The sequence below is a fragment of the Oncorhynchus keta genome, chromosome 24, assembly GCF_023373465.1.
Source record: "Oncorhynchus keta strain PuntledgeMale-10-30-2019 chromosome 24, Oket_V2, whole genome shotgun sequence".
Taxonomy (NCBI): Eukaryota; Metazoa; Chordata; class Actinopteri; order Salmoniformes; family Salmonidae; genus Oncorhynchus; species Oncorhynchus keta.
The window spans coordinates 24,240,376-24,263,955 of NC_068444.1; the positions used below are offsets into that span (position 1 = coordinate 24,240,376).

General features: G+C 41.8%; 1 protein-coding gene across 5 annotated transcripts in view; it reads left to right on the forward strand.

Moving 5' to 3' along the window:
* Window positions 1-10,795, forward strand: part of pcnx2 (pecanex 2) — a 28,647-nt gene extending 17,852 nt beyond the window's left edge. For 4 of the 5 annotated variants that reach the window (XM_035801154.2, XM_035801159.2, XM_035801156.2 and 1 more), the window contains 9 exons: window positions 270-523; window positions 1,056-1,289; window positions 1,521-1,624; window positions 3,616-3,760; window positions 5,996-6,226; window positions 8,300-8,574; window positions 8,988-9,163; window positions 9,802-10,235; window positions 10,514-10,795. In XM_035801154.2, the coding sequence (XP_035657047.1) occupies window positions 270-523; window positions 1,056-1,289; window positions 1,521-1,624; window positions 3,616-3,760; window positions 5,996-6,226; window positions 8,300-8,574; window positions 8,988-9,163; window positions 9,802-10,235; window positions 10,514-10,684 (2,024 nt within the window). In that variant the 3' untranslated portion in view covers window positions 10,685-10,795. The remainder of the gene's footprint in view (window positions 1-269; window positions 524-1,055; window positions 1,290-1,520; window positions 1,625-3,615; window positions 3,761-5,995; window positions 6,227-8,299; window positions 8,575-8,987; window positions 9,164-9,801; window positions 10,236-10,513) is intronic. The other variant, XM_035801155.2, reaches the window with a different exon arrangement.
* The last annotated feature ends 12,785 nt before the right edge of the window (window positions 10,796-23,580 follow it).

Sequence of the window (23,580 nt, forward strand, 5' to 3'; positions counted from 1 at the left end):
CTAATATACAGCAACACAGTGAGGAGCACTATACCACACCCAGAACTATATACACATAGATACTCTGTTTCTCTGATCACACTCTACTGATATGGGAAATATATTGACTGTGTTGAATGTTACATGTTTGATATGGAGGTTCATTTAATTCTGAAGTTATTCAAATTTGATCTGAAATTGTTTTCTAATAATCCTAAACCTTACATCTCGACCACAGATTTAAAATCACCATGAACATGATGGTCTGTGCTCCTTCTCTTCCTCCCCAGGTACATACTGCCAGCAGAGGGAGGTAGAGGCCATCACTGAGGGGGTGGAGGAGGATGATGCCTGTTGCTGCTGTGAGCCGGGCCACCTGCCCCACGTTCTGTCCTGCAACGCGGCCTTTAACCTGCGATGGCTGGCCTGGGAGGTCACCACCACCAAGTACCTGCTGGAGGGCTACAGCATCAGCGAGAACAATGCTGCCACCATGCTGCAGGTGTACGACCTGCGCAAACTGCTCATCACCTACTATCTGAAGGTTTTTACTTTTTACTTCTTATGGAAATGTAACAGACAATAACGGTTTTTGAATTTGAATTTAACCTATGATCTAAGCAGTATTTTAAACAGGGTGGTTTGAGCCCTGAATGTTGATTGGCTGAAAGCCGTAGTATGTCACAACGTATACCACGGGTATGACACAAATGACTTGTTTACAGTTCTAATTAGGTTGGTAACCAGTTTATAATAGCAATAAGGCACCTCAGGGGTTTGTGGTATATCGCCAATATACCATGGCTAATGGCCTGTGTTGCGTCGTGGATATGAACAGCCCTTAGCTGTGGGTTATTGACTATATGCCACTCCCCCTCAGGCCTTATTGCTCAATTATATTATTTTTTTTATTTTTTACTTTCAGCATCTTTGTAATTCATTACCGGTTTTATTTAATAAGCAGTTAAATACATTTCATCACATAGTAAGTCTGAGCTTGATCTTATGCAGGCAAAAGGGAGTAGACCATAAAATCATCAATCTTCTGTTATTATTCCCTCTTGTTTCACCTCTAGAGCATAATCTACTACCTGATCCACTCCCTGAAGCTACAGACGTGGATCAAGGATTCCTCTATCACGGAGGCTCTGGTGTCCTACACCAAGTGGCACCACATAGAGAGAGACCCAGCCGTGTTCAGCGTTAAGATAGACGAGGACTACGTCCACTGCCTCCAGGGCGTCACCAGGGCCAGCTTCTGCAACGTCTATCTGGAGTGGATCCAGTACTGTGCCAACAAAATGGAGGAGGTAAGTAGAGATGTGAGATTGCAATGAACAGTACAATCATGCATGTAGTCAGGAAAAAATCCAGGCCATAGTCTAGATCATTTTTCCTGATCAGGTCATGTGGTCAAGAAAAACTTCAGGGCCTTATCATGACATGCAGTATGACCCCATGTTGTACAGTTTGGTTTCCTTGCTGCTGGTCATTTCAGTGGATGTGAACAATGAGAACCTTTGACCTTTGTGCTTTGCCAGCCTGTGGACTGTGACGAGGACTCCCCTCTGGTCACTCTGTGCTATGCCTTGTCTGTGCTGGGCAGGAGATCCTTGGGGACTGCATCTCACAACATGTCCAACAGGTAAACCTTCCATAACTGTCAAATATTCATTCCTTTCATGTTAAATATGGGATTTATTACCCTCCAGGCATGGACGGTAAAAACACATCTACACTAAGCTGTAGTTCCATTGAGATTCCAAAAGGGGGCAGCTATGGCTCTCGTGTGGTCAGGTGCCACAAAGAGGGACCTCGGTAAATTACAATTGGCTCAGAACAGGGCAGCACGGCTGGCGCTTAAATGTACACGGAGAGCTAACATTAAAGTGGAGAAGAGATTGACTTCATCGCTACTTGTTTTTGTAAGAAGTATTGACATGCTGAATGCACCGAGATGTCTGTTTAAACTACTAGCACCCAGCTCGGACACCCATGCATACCCCACAAGACATGCCACCAGAGGTCTCTTCACAGTCCCCAAGTCCAGAACAGACTATGGGAGGTGCACAGTACTACATAGAGCCATGACTACATGGAACTAGTATATTCCACATCAGGTAACTGATGCAAGTAATAGAATCAGATTTAAAAAACTGATACAAATACACGTTATGGAACAGCGGGGACTGTGAAGACATACACACACACAGGTACAGACACACGCATACGCACACACACGCACCCTACACATGTACATTGTAATGTTGTTGTCTGGGGGTTTTATACATTTTGTGTTGTAGATATGTAGTGGTGTATTAATGTTATATGATGTATTGTTTTATCTTTTGTTTTATGTGTGATGTAAGAGCCTTAATGTTTGGACCCCAGGAAGATAGAAACTGATACAGTTGAAGCCAGAAGTTTACATACACCTTTGTCAAATACATATAAACTCAGTTTTTCACAATTCTTGAAATTTCATCCTTGTAAAAATTCCCTGTCTTAGGTCAGTTAGGATCACCACTTTATTTTAAGAATGTGAAATGTCAGAATAATAGAAGAGGGAATGATTTATTTCAGCTTTTATTTTTTTCATCAAATTCCCAGTGGGTCAGAAGTTTACATACACTCAATTAGTATTTGGTAGCATTGCCTTTAAATTGTTTAACTTGGGTCAAACGTTTTGGGTAGCCTTCCACAATCAGTTGGGTGAATTTTGGCCCATTCCTCCTGACAGAGCTGATGTAACCGAGTCAGGTTTGTAGGCCTTCTTGCTCGCCCACGCTTTTTCAGTTCTGCCCACAAATTTTCTATAGGACTGAGGTCAGAGCTTTGTAATGGCCACCCCAAAACCTTGATATAGATACTTTTGTACCCGTTTTCTCCAGCGTCTTCACAAGGTTCTTAGCTGTTGTTCTGGGATTGATTTGCACTTTTCGCACCAAAGTAAGTTCATCTCTAGGAGACAGAACGCATCTCCTTCCTGAGTGATCCCATGGTGTTTATACTTGCGTACTATTGTTTGTACAGATGAACGTGGTACCTTCAGGCATTTGGAAATTGCTCCCAAGGATGAACCAGACTTGTAGAGGCCTACAATTATTTTTCTGAGGTCTTGGCTGATTTCTTTTGATTTTCCCATGATGTCAAGCAAAGAGGCACTGAGTTTGAAGGTAGGCCTTGAAATACATCCACAGGTACACCTCCAATTGACTCAAATGATGTCAATTAGCCTATCAGAAGCTTCTAAAGCCATGACATCATTTTCTGGAATTTTCCAAGCTGTTTAAAGGCAAAGTCAACTTAGCATACGTAAGCTTCTGACTCACTGGAATTGTGATACAGTGAATTATAAGTGAAATAATCTGTCTGTAAACAATTGTTGGAAAAATGACTTGTGTCATGCACAAAACTATAGTTTGTTAACATGAAAATTGTAGAGTTGTTGAAAAACGAGTTTTAATGACTCCAACCTAAGTGTATGTAAACTTCCAACTTCAACTGTACAAATACACTGTAGTATCACAGTGGTACGCAAGTCTCTTTAAACTCTAACCCTCTGTTTGTTGTGATGTGTTTGCTGTAATGTGATTAAAAAAGACAATGCTCCCTTTCTCTGTCTCTCTAACTCAGTTTGGAGTCCTTCTTGTATGGGTTCAACACTCTGTTCAAAGGAGACTTCCGTATCGCCACTAAAGATGAGTGGGTGTTCACGGATATGGATCTGCTGCAGAAAGTGGTGGCCCCAGGTGTGAGGATGAGTCTCAAGCTCCATCAGGTATTCACAATAGCCTATCTTGAAGACAATAACATTTGCTCTCTTGTTCCCTTATTGAAGTAGAATATGTAGGTGACTGTACATTTAACCTTAAACTCTTCCTGTGTATTCTCAGTGGACTGTACATGTATCTATTAACCATGGTATCTTGCTGTACAGTGCCTTCAGAAAGTATTCACATTTACTTTTTCAAAATGTTGAGTTACACTGAATTTAAAATGGATTAAATGGCCTACACATAATACCCCATAATGTCAACATGGAATTATGTGTTTACAAATGTCTACAAATTAATTAAAAATGAAAAGCGTAAATGTCTCGAGTCAATAAGTATTCAACTCCTTTGTTATGGCAAGCCTAAATATGTTCAGGAGTAAAAATGTGCTTAGCAAGTCACATAAGTTGCATGGATTGTGTGCACTAATAGTGTTAAACATGATTTTTTAATGACAATACAATGACATACAATGGTCTGTAAGGTCCCTCAGTTGAGCAGTGAATTTCAAACACAGATTCAACCACAAAGACCAAAGAGATTTTCCAATGCCTCGCAAAGAAGGGTATCTATTTGTAGATTATTAAAAAATATATATTTATATATCCCTTTGAGCATGGTGAAGTTATTAATTACACTTTGGATGGTGAATCAATACACCCAGTCACTACAAAGATACAGGCGTCCTCCCTAACTCAGTTGCCAGAGAGGAAGGAAACCGCTCAGGGATTTCATGATGAGTTTAATGGCTGCGATAGGAGAACACTGAGGATTGATCAACAACATTGTAGTTACTCCACAATACTAACCCAAATGTAAAAAAGGAAGCCTGTACAGAATAAAAATATTCCAAAACATGCATCCTGTTTGTCCTAAATACAAACTGTTATGTTTTTGGCAAATCTAGTACAACATACAGTATTACTGAGTACCTTTTTTTCAAGCATAGTGTGGCTGCATCATGTTATGGGTATTCTGGTAATCGTTAAGGACTGGGGAGTTTTTCAGGATAAAAAAGACGGAATGGCGCTAAGCACCAAATCTACACTGGAGTTTCTTTCCAAGAAGACAGTAAATGTTACCGAGTTAGTTTTTACTTAAATCTACTTGAAAATCTAAGACCTGAACATGGTTGTCTAGCAATGATCAACAACCAATATGACAAAGATTGAAGAATTTCTAAAATAATAATGGGCAAATGTTACACAATCCATGTGTGGAAAGCTCTTAGAGACTTACTCGCAGCTGTAATCACTGCCAAAGGTGATTCTAACGTCTATTAAAATATATATATATATAACCAGGCAAGTCAGTAAAGAACAAATTCTTATTTACAATGACGGCCTACCCCGGACGACGCTGGGCCAATTGTGCGCTGCCCTATGGGACTCCCAATCACGGGCAGATGTGATGCAGCCTGGATTCGAAACCAGGTACTGCATGCCGGGGCGGCAGGGTAGCCTAGTGGTTAGAGCGTTGGAAGGTTGCAAGTTCAAACCCCCGAGCTGACAAGGTACAAATCTGTCGTTCTGCCCCTGAACAGGCAGTTAACCCACTGTTCCTAGGCCGTCATTGAAAATAAGAATTTGTTCTTAACTGATTTGCCTAGTTAAATAAAGGTAAATAAATGGATGCCTCTTGCATTGAGATGCAGTGTCTTAGACCACTGCGCCACTCTATTGACTCAGGGGGTTGAATACTTATATATCTAATTCATTTTTCATATATATATTTTTTTATACAAATGTTTGAATTTTCTTCCACTTTAACATTATATAATATTTTGTGTAGATTTTTGACAAAAACATTAAATCCATTTCTATCCCACTTTGTAACACAACAAAATGTGAAAAAAGTCTAGGGTTGTGAATACTTTCTGAAGGCACTTTACAGTAGAGCTGCAAAGATTGATTTATTTAGGCCAGGATGCAATCAAAGGCGCATTGTCGATAAGTGCACTGACTGCACTTTGCTTTTAAAGGTTATTTACCCTTGAGCTGACATCTGCAGCGTTTATTGTGAATGTGATTCCCGCAAATGTTAAGAGAAATTGCCTTTAAAAGGAGCAATTCACGGGTAAAAGCGGCGGATGTCGGCTCCAGTGCAAATTGCGCTATAAAAGTTTTCGACAATGCTCTGTTAATTGAATCCTGTCCTTTAAGTGGTTCAGTAAATCCCTGAAATAAAGCTTTTACTTATGGCGGTTCAACTTACTTTCTCTGTTCCTTGGTTGTTCTCAGGACCACTTCACATGTCTGGAGGAGACCGAGGAGCCAGCCATCTTGTACGAGGCCATTAGTAACTACAAGACCAGTCTGGTGATCTGCCATGAAAGCGACCCAGCCTGGAGGAAGGCGGTTCTGTCCAGCCGGGACACTCTTCTCACACTGAGACACATGGTGGATGACGGAACGGACGAGTACAAGATCATCATGCTCTACAAACGCCACCTCAGCTTCAAGGTCATTAAGGTGGGTGTGGGATGAATGGTGTAGGGTGTAGATGCCCCTAGACACTGATCTTGGGTCAGTTTTGCATTTTCCCCACCAATGGTTAAAAAACTTCACCCCAGATTGGAATGAACAGTTGTGCTGAACACATGATGAATTCCAAGCCCCTATTCTGTAGCCACTTCTGTAGATCAGTGAGGAGTGTATAAAGTAAGCAATATGGCAGTTTTTCTACCAACCAATAGGCAAGATGAAGCTATTACGATATTGCTTACATCTATCCAGTCCTTTCAGATCTATAGAAATGCCTATGGTATTATAGTTCAAACTGGAATTATTCAGCATTGCTGTCTATTCAAGCTGTGTGAAGCTGTCTGGAACATGAGATGAAGTTACACTGATGTGCCTTCAAAAAGTATTCACACCCCTTGACTTTTTCCACATTTTATGGTGTTACAAAGTGGGATTCAAATGTATTTTATTGTAATTTCTTGTCAACAATCTACCCAAAATACTCTAATGTCAAAGTGGAAGAAAAATTATAAAATATGTATTAAAAAATATATTTGAAAAAAAATATGAAGAAAAAAATACTATATCTTGATTAGATAAGTATTCAACCCCCTGAGTCAATGTTAGAATCACCTTTGACAGCAAATACACCTGTGAGCCTTTCTGGGTATGGCTCTAATAGCTTTCCACACCTGGTTGATTGGTTGATAATCATTGCTAGACAACCATTTTCAGGTCTTGACATAGACTTTCAAGCAGATTAAGTCAAAACTATAACTCAGCTTCTCAGGAACATTCACTCTTCTTGGTAAGCAACTCCAGTGTAGATTTGGCCTTGTGTTTTTGGTTATTGTCCTGCTGAAAGGTGAATTAATCTCCCAGTGTCTGGTGGAAAGCTTTTTAATCCTGAAACTCCTCAGTCCTTAATGATTTCAAGCATACACATAACATGATGCAGCTACCACTATGCTTGAAAATATGGAAAGTGGTACTCAGTAATGTGTTGTATTGGATTTGGCAAAAACATAACCCTTTGTATTCAAGACAAAAGGAAATTGCTTTGCCAAATTTTTTGCAGTATTACTTTAGTGCCTTGTTGCAAACAGGATGCATGTTTTGGAATTTGTGTATTTTGTACAGGCTTTCCTTCTTTTCACTCTATCAATTAGGTTAGTATTGTGGATGTAACTACAATGTTGTTGATCCATCTTCAGTGTTCTCCTATTACAGCCATTCAACTCTGTTTTAAAGTCACCATTGGCCTCATGGTGAAACCTTTGTTGTTACTGGGTGTATTGATACACCATCCAAAGTGTAATTAATAACTTCAACATGCTCAAAGGGATATTAAATGTCTATTATTACCCATCTACCAGTAAGTGCCCTTAAAAACCTCCCTGGTCTTTGTGGTAGAATCTGTATTTGAAATGTACTGCTCGACTGAGGGACCTTACAGATAATTGTATAAGTTGGGTACAGAGATCATGTTAAACTATTATTGAACACAGAGTGAGTCCATGCAACTTATTATGTAACTTGTTAGGCAAATGCTTTCTCCTGAACATATTGAGTCTTGCCATAACAAAGGGGTTGAATACTTATTAACCTAAGACATTTCAGCTTTTTGGGGGGTGTTGTGTGTAGGCCAGTGACAAAAACCTCAATTTAATCCATTTTAAATTCAGTCTGAAAAATATAGAAAAGGTGCTGTGAATATTTTCATAAGGCACTGTATATTAATAGAGTTTAGAGTGAGCAGTGTGGGGTAGACGAATTGTTGGTTTGGTTAATGAAGTAAAGAAACTTTATCCAAATGGATCTGCCATATCCAATTGATTAAAATTGTGATTTAATCAGAGTAAAGAAATGTGGAATTGGACAAGGTGTGTGATGTGTTTTCAGGTGTCAATAGTACTACCCTGATCCCTCTCTCTGCCATCGCCAGTAGATTGAAGTCATGATTTAATCATAGTATCATAGTTGATTAAAATGGTGATTTAAATCAAAGAAGTATGGATTTGGACTGTCATGTGTATTCAGATGTCAGTAATACTACCCTCTTCATCCTCTCCTCTCTTCTAGATCAATAAGGAGTGTGTAAGGGGCCTGTGGGCCGGCCAGCAGCAGGAGCTGGTGTTCTTGCGCAACCGCAACCCAGAGCGAGGCAGCATCCAGAACTCCAAGCAGGCCCTGCGAAACATGATCAACTCGTCGTGCGACCAGCCACTGGGCTACCCCATGTACGTGTCCCCCCTCACCACCTCCTACATGGGCACCCACAAGCAGCTGAGGAGCATCTGGGGCGGACCTCTCAGCCTGGACAGCATCAGGACCTGGCTCTTCTCCAAGTGGCTGCGGTGAGTGCTGGCTGCGAAGGGGAAACAGAAGGGTACCCTTTATCAGCCAGTTTGCTAGAGCTCTGCTCCCCTATGGATGGAATCCAATCAGGGATGTTTCTGCTGTAACAGCACCACTCTTTCCAAACCCTATAGGGCTAAAGTGCCGCGACATGTTTGGCTGCATCCAGAGAGATTGAAATAACTAACTGACCATTAGCATCTTCTGTTAGGCTAATGGAACTTTTATGTTTAGAGTGTTTATTGGGTGGAGGCACAGCTGCACTATGTAAGCTTTTTATAGGTCCATGCTTTCGATTGACATTATCAATCCAGATTCATTGCCCTTGAGTTAAACAACATTTTAATAGAGCTGAGGGACGGCATATAAAGGTAACATAGGGCTACTGTGTGTGTGTTGTGTTGTGTTGCAGGGTGCGGAAGGATAACCTGACCAGTTGTAACAGTGGTGTGAACATGGAGGATGTGGACTGTGCAGGGGGCTCCTCTTCTCTGAGCCACAACCCAAACTCCATCACCTCCCAGAGCCTGAGTCTTTACCAGGCCAGGCCCAACAGGACCTCTCACACCAATAGGCAGCACGCTGCAGGTTTGGTTCACCAGCTTTTCTCTACTGGAGATGCACACGTATGCTCAACAAATGCAATATATGATACGTTTAAAGGGATGGTTCACCCAAGTTACTAATTTACATATTGGTTTACTTAACATGAAAGCATTACACATCTAAGTAGAGTACATTGATGAGTCTTGCACAGCTATGTTCAGGGTTCTGCCATGTTAGGTTCTGACAGCCATGTTCATGGTTCTGCCATGTTAGGTTCTGACAGCCATGTTCATAGTTCTGCCATGTTAGGTTCTGACAGCTATGTTCAGGGTTCTGCCATGTTAGGTTCTGACAGCTATGTTCAGGGTTCTGCCATGTTAGGTTCTGACAGCTATGTTCAGGGTTCTGCCATGTTAGGTTCTAACAGCCATGTTCATGGTTCTGCCATGTTAGGTTCTGACAGCCATGTTCATGGTTCTGCCATGTTAGGTTCTGCCATCTATGTTCAGGGTTCTGCCATGTTTGGTTCAGACAGCCATGTTCAGGGTTCTGCCATGTTAGGTTCTGACATCTATGTTCAGGGTTCTGAAATGTTAGGTTGTGACAGCTATGTTCATGGTTCTGCCATGTTAGGTTCTGACACTGACTGTGCCTTCTTGTCTTTATGTGCATCCATCCAGCCAGGAGAGAGTACCGGAGCCGCTCAGTGCAGCCCCAGAGCCAGCGGCCTCCAGTCACCAGCCAGTCAGGGCCCATCCTGGACAGCCAGCAGGTGTCAGCTTCTGCCAACGGCCTGGTGCAGCGCCTCTCCAATAGCCAGCTGTCCTTCAACACCTCCATCGCCTCCATCTTCTCCCAGGTGCCGCGGCTCTCCACGGCTGGGGGCCAACTGAGCTCCCAGCTCCAGGCTGCAGCCCACCACCGTTCAAGCCAGGTGTCCTCCTCCAGCTCCACCCTCAGCCTGCTGTTCGGCAAGAGGAGCTTCTCCAGTGGTCTGGTCATTTCCGGCTTGTCGGCGGCCGAGGGGGGCAACACCACGGACACGCAGTCGTCCAGCAGCGTCAACATCGCCATGGGTGGACCCTCCTGCCGGTCCACTAGCCGAGCCACACAGGTAGAAGCTACATATTTAGTAGCATTTATTAAGCTTAATTCAAGAGACTATATTAACATTTAACTATGTTGTGGTTACCTATGTTAGCATTTAATGTCAACAGTTGATTGAGGACACTTATCAGACGTGTCAGAACCTTTAAATAAGTCAAATTCAAATTAAACTAAATTAGCTTTTTAGTTGGTACAATGCATCAGATTTCAGATTGTATTAAATAAATGCAATTAAATAATTCTGAATGAATTAAGAATTTTCTATCTTTTCTATGTTGCTCCCAGTGGACATCAGAGCCCTACGAGAGTATAGATGCAACCTACTCCAACACTCCCAATGGCGCGAAAGACAACAAGCATTCAAGTGACAAAGGCTGCACACAGGTCGCAGATAAGAGCCAGGAGGACACAACAACTTCTGAAACCCACGAACTTCCAGAGCAAAAGACTATCTGAGAGCACCAACACCTACCTCACTCCGCAGCATGTTCAGCCCCAGTGTTCTGAATGTAAACAACAATGCCTGTTGCTCGAGTGACAAAATAAACCTTTTTGTAAGAAAGACAACTCCTGCACCGTTCATGATCCTACACCGGGAGGGTTGTCCAAAGGGTTGTGAATTATGTGATGTGTCAATAGTGTACTAAAAACTCATAAACACTTAACAAATTAAACACATTCAAAGGTTCAGTCGTGTTCAGGGTGTCGCTGGATCACTGGATTCATTTCATACTGTGGAGTAAATGTGAACAATAATCACAGATCACTTTAAGGATATATCTGGTGCATGAGATATGGGCACTTTCCATGGACTGATGTTCATTTTTCACAATGTGCTCAGTTTACCAATAAAAAACCTAACAAAAAGGTGCTTGAAACAAAGTTTTGAGCGTTCATAAATTGGAAAATATTTTGTCACTTTCTAAAGGTTGTATCTCTATTGGTTGGTGAGGTGCTAGTTGGGAAAGTAGAACACTTAAGCCTTTTCTCAATTGTGCAAAAGTAAATGCTCTCCTCGACTCCATCTTCCTCTCCTCCATGACCCGGAAACTGATCATTCGTCGCCATATGTACGAGTGTCATTTTGTTAATAGGTGAACAGAGGAGTTTGCTCCTCTCCTTGGTTGCCTCTGCAGAGGATTCACGGGTGTATCCTACCGCAGATGTTTCGTCGTAGGAGAAAAGCATGCATATGTTTAAAAACAATACACAACTGATCCTTTTAGTATAGATTGTCTAGCACACCTCCATACGTTTCGTTTTTACCGCACTAAGGGTCTTGCCCATTAACCCTCTGAATGGCACACATACACGTACATGTCTTAATTGTTTCAAGGCTTAAAAATCTTTCTTTAACCTGTCTTTTCCCCTTCATCTACACCGATTGAAGTGGATTTACCAGTGACATCAATAAGGGATCATAGGTTTCACCTGGATTCACCTGGTCAGTATGTAATGGAAAGAGCAGGCGTCATAATGTTTTATAAAACAGAAAAATCCCGTTTCTGACTGCATTGGGCCCCACTGCACTCTTTAAAGGACCTTTATATCATATAGTGTCTGTTACAGGTGAGTAGGTTTCAAAATATATAAGAATACTGGGAGAGATGGAGACCCGCACACTGTCGGAAATTAGGAAAAATCCAAAACGGGTTTAAATGCAAAAATAGAGATGATTTATTGGGACATAATGATGCCCGAAAAGTTCATAATGTAAGGTGAAAAAACTAAAACATTTCGGCATCAAGCCATTAGGGTTGCTTTCAGTATGCCAGAACGGTACGCAATGTTGAATTCAACAGACACAGAAACGGTACTGTACTGAACGACCAGTTAAAAAATGTTGTGATTATGGTGGCCCAGAGGGCAGTTACCATATTATGGTGTGCTGCACGAGTTTTGCTAATTCAGATGGTCACACCCATATTGATCAGGTCAAATCCACCAAATGATCTTACTAGATCATGTCCCAAAGGGAGATGTCTAACCGAGTCGACTGGAATTCAACCAAAATAAAGGCATAGTGTGTATGGGAGAATAGAGGTTTAAAAACGGATGGATTGCTGCATCATGCGTATAGCTAACACACATGACTTACTCACATAGTGCAACATGCAATACAACAGATCCAATTTGTTAAAAGGTGTACAATGTGCTCTGATATTAGAGAGCCAGAGTTTGTTAACCAGTGGTGAAATAACAGTTGTCATCAGTTGCACAATATCACACCAATATTATGGTGTACATGACAGGAGGCTGGTGAGGGGAGGACAACTCATAATAATGACTGGAATGAAGTGAATGGAATCGTATCAAACACAAGGAAACCATGATGTGGTTTTCCACTGGAATGGAATGGTATTGATGTGTCAATACCATTCCATTACTGGTCCTTTGAAGTTCAGTTGGTAAGTGCATGGTACTTGTAACACCAGGCTAGTGGATTCAATTACAGGGACCCCCCATACTTAAAATGTATGAATGCATGACTTTAAGTCACTTTGAATAAAAGGCAATACATTGCATATATTATTCATATGAGCCTGGCGTCCTCCCCAATAAAGATGCCACCAGTCGCTTGTGGTGCACATGCTTAATGTTGAATGCATTCAGATATAAGGCTGGATTTAATGTTGCCCGTCTGATGCCAATGCTACGTTGGAGTCATTAAACGTCTCTAGATTAGCTGAAGTGATTTGTCGTGTGAAACGCTCTATCTAGAAACAATTTGTCCTTGGTTGCGAAACGTTTATCATCCAAAAATAACTTTACAAAATAAAATTAAAAATAGACTTACTTACTGTTAACTGTTTTACCAGGGATTTGTGTGACACAGCTTCGAGACACATTTCTTTGTGTTCCCGAGTTTCCATTTAGCTAAGGAAGTATCACAGTTCAGTTTTATGTGCAACGCATAACACCTATGTGTGTTTAAATGCCGCACAGTAAGTTTACCTTCTGTATTTGTAAAATTATTTTGGGGTGATATGAAATTAGTTTCTGGGGTTTAAAAACCGTATAACACGCAATCTTTATTCACTTTTGAAAGAGCGTTGGGATTGTTGTACACATTGGCTGCACTGTGGTTGAGAGTTAGATCTAATGTAGAACGACAAAAAGAGCCTGCAAATTATAGAAAAGCAGTTGGGAAATTAAGGTTTCAATTTCAGATACTTATTATTAAGTCAATGAATGTAAATAAATTGGGGTGGTTAACTTCTAACCCCAGTGCCATATCTGCAGTGGCAAACATTTTGATTGTGCCAAAATCTTGCACATCCAATTTTCTACTAATGATGGCAGTGCGAGACATGTTTTATATATTGTACATTTCATGCATATACATTTGAACAATGAACATCACATTTGGGGTTAGATTCAATCCAATCGCCCTTTGCAGGCTATGTACCTATTAAAGGTTCACGGAGACCGGAAAGGCTGCATGATGTTTTTTATTTAACTAGGCAAGTCAGATAAATAACAAATTATTATTTACAATGACGACTAAACCCGGACGACGCTGGGCCAATTGTGCCCCACTCTTTGGGACTCCCAATCACTGCCGGATGTGATGCAGCTTGGATATCGGCTGAATCGGAAATTACCATTAAATGTCAATCGGGCTATAATGGGATCTTCCTCGATCACTATTTATTGGGTACAGAGACAAATTGCAAAGGTGTCTCAGGCAATATTTGGAGTATCTAAATATAGTGTAACCTAAACCTACAGTGGTGTAAACTACTTAAGTCGTTCTTTACTTTACTATTTATATGTTTGACAACTTTTACTTCACTACATTCCTAAAGAAAAACATTTTTAAAACAAGAAAATGGTGCCTTCGTGTTTGTTTAACATAAGGAATTTTAAATTATTTTTACTTTTGATACTTAAGTATATTTGATCAATTACATTTACTTGAGTACAGTATATTTAAAACCAAATACGTTTAGACTTTTACTGAAGTAGTATTTTACTGGGTGAATTTCACTTTTACTTTAGTCATTTCCTATTAAGAAATCTTTACTTTTACTAAAGTTTGACAATTGACTACTTTTTCTACCACTGCCGATCAATGTATAGAGAGAGAACAGTGCTGTAAGAGGGTGCAGTCCAGAAATTAGATGAGAGCTCTACCATCTATGCCAAAAGCCTGTGCCTCTGATGGCGACAGTAGAATTGTCATCACCACATTCTACAGTATTCCCATGCTACAGTATTCACTGCATGCCATAGTCGTACATAGAGGCTGTCAGTCAGGACCAAAACATTTTCAGTGGTAACCCTCATTATGGGCCATACAATCACTACCCTCTGGGCATCAGTAGATACCGTCATTCTGGCTCCTATATGGCTGTAAGGCAGTTTTCAGGCTGTTGTGAAAGGCTTCATGGATACTTGTTAGTCAGTGAGACCAGTCTCAGATACAGACCACCGTCACGGCTCCACGTCAGTCAGCACCTACACGCAATCGCCTCTTTCACAACCCTATATACTATTCTGCCATTCTATCTCTCTCCTGTTTGATTGGGGGCTTTAATGTTTGCCAGAGAATACCTGGAGGAGCTCTTGTTACCAGCATGGGGGCAGTAGTTGGTTGGGTTTGTAGAGGTAGGGGGCATGTAAAGGGATCCCATTAAAAACTTAGTCAAATGTTTTCAGAGCCTGCAGCTGGTTAGATCAGCGAAGCGGGGTCTCCCTCCGACTGATTGACATCTCGGAATGGCAACATCTCATAATAAGCTGTTAACTGGGTTGAGCGCAGACAGAAACACTTTGTTCTGGACTGGGGCCCGTCCAACCCAAACAGGACCTCGCACCTGAATCTAATCCCACCTCCCCACACTGCTGTGGGGAAGGGAGTGAGAGTTTTGGGAGGCTAGGGGAAGGAGTGAGTCACAGCTTTTTTTTACCCTGGTTCTGGCTGTGTTGATGCTTTTGGAATTGTGGGAAAATGTAAAAAACTAAGCTCACATTCTTCCCAAACTGTCCAGTCTGTCAATGGCATAATTGGTTTTCTGGTCTTGTTTCTTCACGGCTGCCATCGTGAGCAGCCTTCGCTGGGTTCAGCTGTCAGTCTCACAACGCCTCACTCTCTCTCTTGCTCTTTCTGTGTGTGTGTACTTGTATTTATTAAGGATCCCCATTAGCGTGTGTGTGTGTGTGTGTGTGTGTGTGTGTGTGTGTGTGTGTGTGTGTGTGTGTGTGTGTGTGTGTGTGTGTGTGTGTGTGTGTGTGTGTGTGTGTCATGCAATATAATGTAACTCTATGTTCAGTAGAAGATGTAGAAGTTACAGAGAATATATTGACTTCAATACTACAGAGTCAAAGGATAGAATGTACATCCCCCTCCATATGTAGTACAGTAAGTGGAACTCTCCCTAGAAAAAAATGGTTCTTAGATGGCCTCCAACCCTGCTCTGTCTTTAGCTTCTACCTCATGTGTCCTGAGGTGGATTCTTCAGGTAAGTAACACTGCCTGCCTGAAGCCAGTGTGCTGAGATATCAGTTGTAGGAGTGTAACATACAGGCTCCAACTCTGTCACACTGCCTCAGGAGGAGAGGTCCCAGCTTTCCTTACTCCTGATTCTACCCCTGCAGGACCAGTGGAAAGAGCATGCTCTCTGCCCGTCTAGAACACTTGTTATTGCTGACAGAGGGGGTGATTTGCTAACATTTTATCAGTATACAAGGGGCTGTTTATGGGGGTGGCAGGTAGCCTAGTGGTTAGAGCGTTGGGCCAGTAACCAAAATTTTGCTGGATCGAATCCCTGAGCTGACAAAGAAAAAATCTGTTGTTCTGCCCCTGAACAAGGCAGTTAACATTGAAATAAGTCTTTGAGATACTCAGACGGGGCTCCCAAGTGGTCAGCAGTCCAAGACACTGCATCTCAGTGCTAGAGGCGTCACTACAGACCCCGATTCGATTCCAGGCTGTAGCACAACCGGACGTGATTGGGAGTCCCATAGGACAGCTCACAATTGGCCCAGCACCGCCTGGGTTAGGGTTTGGCTGGGGTAGGCCGTCATTGTAAATAAGAATTTGTTCTTAACTGACTTGCCTAGTTAAATAAAAAAAATTATAAAAAGACGGTCCGTCTAAGTTCCGATTTTCAGGTGTGGGTGGATTTAAATGTGGAATTCCTGTCATTGGCCAAATACACAGCCAACACTTTCTCTCCCTTCAGAAAAGCAGTTCAACCTTATAACTCGGTTCTATTAATCTATTCATGAATCAATTAATAGCTTCCATACCACGCCTCAGTGCCAAGATAAGGTGAGGTCTTTCAATTTCTGCTTTATATTTCAGGTTAGCTTTGTAATCTAGCCACAACAATGATAGTTCGTATTGCCTTATTAATAAACTGCTGTTTCTGTAAATGGTTAGCTAACTGATATATCCTAGCTACAAGAGGTGGGTAGTAACGTGGTACACATTACATGTACTTAACTAAAATTTTGGAGGAATTTGTACCCTTCTAGTTACTCTCTGTTGGCAGTACTTATACTCTTACAAAGTTTTTACTTACTCAGTACATAATGGCGCTGGAGGGGATGGCTACGGTTTTACGGGTTCCTAACCAATTCTGCTATTTTGTGTGTATTTTTGCAGTGTTTGTAACTTATTTTTATACATAATGTTTACGCTACCGTCTCTTATGACGAAAAGAGCTTCTGAATATCAGAACAGAGATTACTCACCTCGAACTGAACAAAGATTTTTCTGTAATGAGTCTGACGCGAAGGATATACTGCAGCTCCCGGACCAGGCCCAATAATCACTGGAGAATAAACTGGATGAGCTCCGTTCCAGACTATCCTACCAACGGGACATTAAAAACTGTAATATCTTAGGTTCCACCGAGTCGTGGCTGAACGACGACATGGATAATATACAATTGGCTGAGTTTTCTCTGCATCGGCAAGATAGAATAGCTACCTCCAGAAAGACGAGAGGTGGTGGTCTGTGTCTATTTGTCAGTAACAGCTGGTGCACGATATCTAATATTAAGGGAGTCTCTAGGTTTTGTTTGCCTGAGAGTTTATCTATATTTCTTGTAGCTGTCTAATTACCACCACAAACCGATGCTGGCACTAAGACTCCCTTAATACGGAAGAGGTCAGATGACACGGACGCTAAGCTACAGGACTGTTTTGCTAGCACAAACTGGAATATGTTTCGGGATTCATCCGATGGCATTTGATGACATCATCCCTACAGTGACCGTACGTACATATCCCAACCAGAAGCCATCGATTACAGGCATCATCTGCACCGAGCTAAAGGCTAGAGCTGCCGCTTTCAAGGAGCGGGACACTAATCTGGATGCTTATAAGAAATCCCGCTATGCCCTCAGATGAACCATCAAACAGGCAAAGCGTCAATACAGGACTAAGATTGAATCCTACTACACCGGCTCTGATGCTCGTCAGATGTGATAGGGCTTGCAAACTATTACGGACTACAAAGGGAAACCCAGCCGTGAGCTGCCCAGTGATGCAAGCCTACCAGACTGGCTAAATGCCTTTTATGCTCACTTCGAGGCAAGCAACACTGAAACATGCATGAGAGCACCAGCTGTTCCAAAAGACTATGTGATAACGCTCTCCGTAGCCAATGTGAGTAAGACCTTTAAACAGGTCAATATTCATAAGGCCGCAGGGCCAGACGGATTACCAGAATGTGTACTCAGAGCATGCATGGACCAACCAACAGTGTCTTCACTGACATGTTCAACCTCTCCCTGACCGAGTCTGTAATACCTACATGTTTCAAGCAAACCACCATAGTCCCTGTGCCCAGGAACGCCAAGGTGACCTACCTAAATCACTCCCGCCCTGTAGCACTCACGTCAGTAGCCATGAAGTGCTTTGAAAGGCTGGTCATGGCTCACATCAACACCATCATCCCGGAAACCCTAGACCCACTACAATTCGCATACCGCCCCAACAGATCCACAGATGACGCAATCTCAATTGCACTCCACATTGCCCTTTCCCACCTGGAAGTCTAGGTCCAAAAGGCTCCTTCACAGCTTCTACCCCCAAGCCATAAAACAGCTGAACAATTAATCAAATGGCTACCCGGATTATTTGCATTGATCCCACCCCCCTTTTTTATACACTGCTGCTACTCACTCTTATTATCTATGCATAGTCACTTTATCCCTACCTATATGTACATATTACCTCAATTACCTCGAAAAACCTGTACCGTTGCTCTCTCTTTCTCTGTGTGTGTGTATCTAAATGTCATTCTGTTTTAATGACAAGGCCAAGAAGCACATATGTCATACAGTGAGTGCATCATCTAATTAAGCTTACCTCTTGACTTATTCCACATTTTGTTGTTACAGCCTGATAAAAAAAATATTACATTGACGTTTTTCTCTGTATTTTTGGACTTGGAAAACATCATCAAACTCAATTGCCTTTTGTTATAATTGTTTTATTTGGCTTTTCCACATTTCAAATTCAGTAGGGAGATGACAAGCCTAGTCTACGTGAAGTGAATATGTTGGGACCTCTTCACTAGCTGACCACCACTACCAAGACCTGTGTCAAGATCAGTTACTTACCCCTCTGACCCTCCCCCTAAACTCTATGTATGAGAGAGCGGGTCTGGGATCAGTGTGGCAGAATAAGATGATTACACATAAGGATCCCCCGGGGGGGGGGGGGTGCCAGATTCTGTTCCGGCTCAAATCAAGCTCTGGAAACGCAGCAGTTGGTGTTCCCTAACAGAAATATGCAAAAACCCTCGGCTAGGATCTCGCTAGCTTGTGCTTGGCTCTGCCCACCTCCCCGCACACTGTGCATCATTGGCTCCCATTGTAAATGGCGTCGATGTGCACATGCTCTTTAAGTTGCGACTCTAGGGGCAGTTTTTCATTTTTGAAAAAACGTTCCCGTTTAAAACGGGATATTTTGTCAGGACAAGATGCTAGAATATGCATATAATTGACAGCTTTGGATAGAAACCACTCTAACGTTCCCAAAACTGTAAAGATATTGTATGTGAGAATAACAGAACTGATGTTGCAGGCGAAAGCCTGAGAAAAATCCAATCCGGAAGTGCCCCATATCTTGAAAGCGCTGAGTCCCTATTGAGCTGTGAATGTGCTATCAACCAGCTTACGCTTTCTATGTATTCCCCAAGGTGTCTACAGCATTGTGACGTAGTTTTACGCATTTATGTTGAAGAATAGCCGTAGGCGGCTACATTGCGTAAGTGGTCACCTGATGGCTCCCAGGGTGACTCTCGCGTAAAATACAGAGGTAGCCATTACTCCAATCGGTCCTACTGAAAAACTAATTGTCCCGACAGATATATTATTGAATGGAGATATTTCGCCTACAAAAATAATATTTTTGGAAAAAAGGAACATTGGCTAGCTAACTGGGAGTCTTGTGAGTGAAAACATCCGAAGCTCATCAAAGGTAAACAATTTAATTTGATTGCTTTTCTGATTTCCGTGACCAAGTTACCTGCTGCTAGCTGGACAAAATGCTATGCTAGGCTATCGATAAACTTACACAAATGCTTGTCTAGCTTTGGCTGTAAAGCATATTTTGAAAATCTGAGATGACAGGGTGATTGACAAAAGGCTAAGCTGTGTCTCAATATATTTAATTTGTGGTTTTCATGAATAGGAATATTGTCTAGGGATATTTATGTCTGTTGCGTTATGCTAATTAGTGTCAGGCGATGATTACGCTCCCGCATGCGGGATGGGGAGTCAGTAGAGGTTTTAAACAAAGGCACATGCACTTTAGACAACAGTTCGCTGATAAAGTGGAGAGGTGGCATAATGAGATATGAATGAGCAAGATCATTTAAAAAAAATATTGCCAGCCAAGCACCATTCATCATGTCACCAGCATACAAATAATACCCATCAAGCTCATCAACGTGCGAAGTTCATTCCAACTTATTTCATTTGCCTAATAAACCTTCCATGCCTTTTCCACATCGTGGTGGGAGGACAACAAAACATCATTGTGTGACTCCACATTTACCTCGACTCCACATGATGTTTAGGGAGTTATTTCTAATAAGGGATACATGGAGTTCTCTGAAATAAAAATGGATGGCTCTCTCTTCAGCAGTGGCATGTATTCATGGATGCCAAGGGAAGCCAGGTTCCCAAAATATTTTACAAATAAAAATGATAACATTAACTTTCGTCTCTCTGTGTCTTCATAATTTTCCTTAAATTCGCAAGTGGCTGAATCTAACTGGAGAAATCATCTGAGCAAGGGAAACTGTGCCCCTCTGTCTCAGTATGTGTAGCCCATGTATCTGATACTTTCTGGAACAAGAGAGTATGACATGTTGCCGCCATAACATTTGATTGATGGATGCCAGAAAACTTGGTGTCACGGTCGTGAGGAGAGACGGACCAAGGCGCAGAATGATTGGAGTTCCACATCTTTATTTTAGTGAAACTTAAACAAACCAAGCAACAAACAACGACCGTGAAGTACCATAGTGCTACATGCACTCACTCAAAACAATATCCCACAAAGCAGGTGGGAGAAAGGGCTTCCTAAATATGATCCCCAATCAGAGGCAACGATTACCATAATTGGGAACCATACAACCCAGCCACATAGAAAATCAATGACTAGAACACCCCCTAGTCACGCTCTGACCTAAACACCATAGAGAACCGAGGGCTCTCTATGGTCGGGGCGTGACATTTGGCCTCCCTTGATTGAAAAAAATGATAAAATAATTAGCCAATCAGCGTTGAGCTGAGGTCATCACTGGATTGTCCTGGCGCAGCAAAACTCTCCCAAAGGGAGGCCAGTTTGGATTTGGCTTCACATCAATCAAATCACATCTTGAGCAAAACGTCATCAGTCAGAAGAACGTGTCCAAGAACTGCTGGTGTTGATGTCCTTTAGTAGCTAGCTTGCTAAATCGGCCCTTTCCTAAGCCATGGATGGAGATGGGGATTTGGACTTGTGGTTTTGCTGGTTCATTGTTGCCCATGCAAAGAAGTTACACTAGCAAGCATTTTAGCTAGGTAGCCTATGAAAACAGAAACTAAAAGCGTTCAACTAGTCTACAAGTAGGGTGAGTCCCACAACTTTTTTTTAAAACTTACACACACAAACACGATATTTAGCAACATTGATTGGACTAAAATGTTTTTGGTATCTTTAAGTTTCTTTTCAGTGTATAAAACTAAGCATACAGTGTTGTGAAAAATATTTGCCCCCTTTCTAATTTTCTCTACTTTTGCATATTTTTGATACTGAATGTTATCAGATCTTCAACCAGAACCTAATATTAGATAAAGGGAACCCGAGTGAACAAATAAACACAACAATTACATACTTATTTAATTTATAACAACGTTATGCAACACCCAATGCCCCTGTTTGAAAAAGTAATTGCACCCTTACACTCAATAACTGGTTGTGCCAACTTTAGCTGCAATGACTCCAACCAAATTCCTCCTGTAGTTGTTGATCAGTCTCTCACGTTGCTGTGGAGGAATTTTGGCCCACTCTTCCATGCAGAACAGCTTTAACTCAGCGACATTTATGGGTTTTCAAGCATGAACTGCTCATTTCAAATCCTGCCACAACATCTCAATTGGGATTAGGTCTGGACTTTGACTAGGCCATTCCAAAACTTTACATTTGTTGATTTTTTTTTGCTATATTCATGTATACTTGATTGTGTGTTTTGGATCATTGTCTTGCTGCATGACTCAGCTGCGCTTCAGCTTCCACTCCAGCTCACAGACGGATGGCCTGACATTCTCCTGTATAATTCTCTGATACGGAGCAGAATTCATGGTTCCTTCTATTAAGGCAAATAGTCCAGGTCCTGAGGCAGCAAAGCATTCCCAAAACATCACACTACCACCACCATGCTTGACCATTGGTATAAGGTTCTTACTGTGGAATGCAGTGTTTGGTTTTCGTCAGGCATAATGGGACATATCACTATCTCTTTCAATGATGACAGGAATGGAGGAGGTCAATATTACAGTGAGATTGCTAAGGTGAAAACCGCCATGTTTTGTTTTGCTCAACCTAGAGCGAGGCACAGACACAGTCTCAATGGGGATAGCTGATCTGACTACACTGACTGTGCTAGTGGGAGACTACACTAAGCTGGCAGGCTGACACAGCCTGCACCCCATCTCATTGTGGAGCTAGAGGAGTTAGAGCTCTGTCTATGTTCATAGATAAGATGAAAGCACCCCTCCAGCTAGGATGGATTCCGTCACTCCTCAGCAGGCCAGGTTTGGTCCTGTTTGTGGGTGAGTCCCAGAAAGGGGGCTAATTATCTACAAATTCTATATTTTGGGAGGGGCAGAAAACAGTTTTGAACCAGCGGTTGTGTTGTGAGAGTCTGCTGTACATCTCATCACTCCTAGTTAATCTATGCAGCCTACTCAATCACTTTAAACAGACCTCCTGGGCCATATATAGCGTTCCTCACTGAGTTACCTGAATTCCCATTGGACCTTATAGTCATGGCAGATATTCTAATTTTTGGGGGCTTTTGATATTCACATGGAAAAGCCCACAGACCCACTCCAAAAGGATTTCGGAGCCATCATCAACTCAGTGGGTTTTGTCCAACATGTCTCCCGACCTACTCATTGCCACATTCATACCCTGGATCTAATTTTGTCCCGTGAAATAAATATTGTGCATCTAAATGTTTTTCCTCATTATCCTGGACTATCGGACCACCATTTTTTATTATGTTTGCAATCGCAAAAAATAATCTGCTCAGACCCCAACCAAGGAACATCAAAGCCGTGTTATAAATTATTGGACAACCTAAAGATTCCTAGATGCCTTTCCAGACTCCTTTCACTTACACAAGGATGTCGGAGTACAAAAATCAGTTAACCACCTAACTGAGGATCTTAATTTAACATTGCGTAATAGCCTAGATGCAGTCGCACCGCTAAAAAACAAAAACATTTGTTACAAGAAATGTATTCCCTGGTATACAGAAAATATCGGAGCTCCGAAGCAAGCTTCCAGAAAATTAGAACAGAAATGGGGTTCCACCAAACTGAAAGTCTTCAGACTAGCTTGGAAAGACAGTACCTGTGCAATATTGAAAAGCCCTCACTGCTGCTTGATCATCCTATTTCTCCAACCTAATTGAGGAGAATAAGAACAATCCTAAATGTATTTTTGATATTGTCGCAAAGCTAACTAAAAAGCAGCATTCAACAAGAGAGGATAGCTTTCACTTCTTCAGCAGTGATATTCATGAACTTCTTAGATGAAAAGATCATGGTCATTGGAAAGCAAATAACGGACTCCACTTTGTATCTGCGTATTTCTCCAAAGCTCAGTTGTCCCGA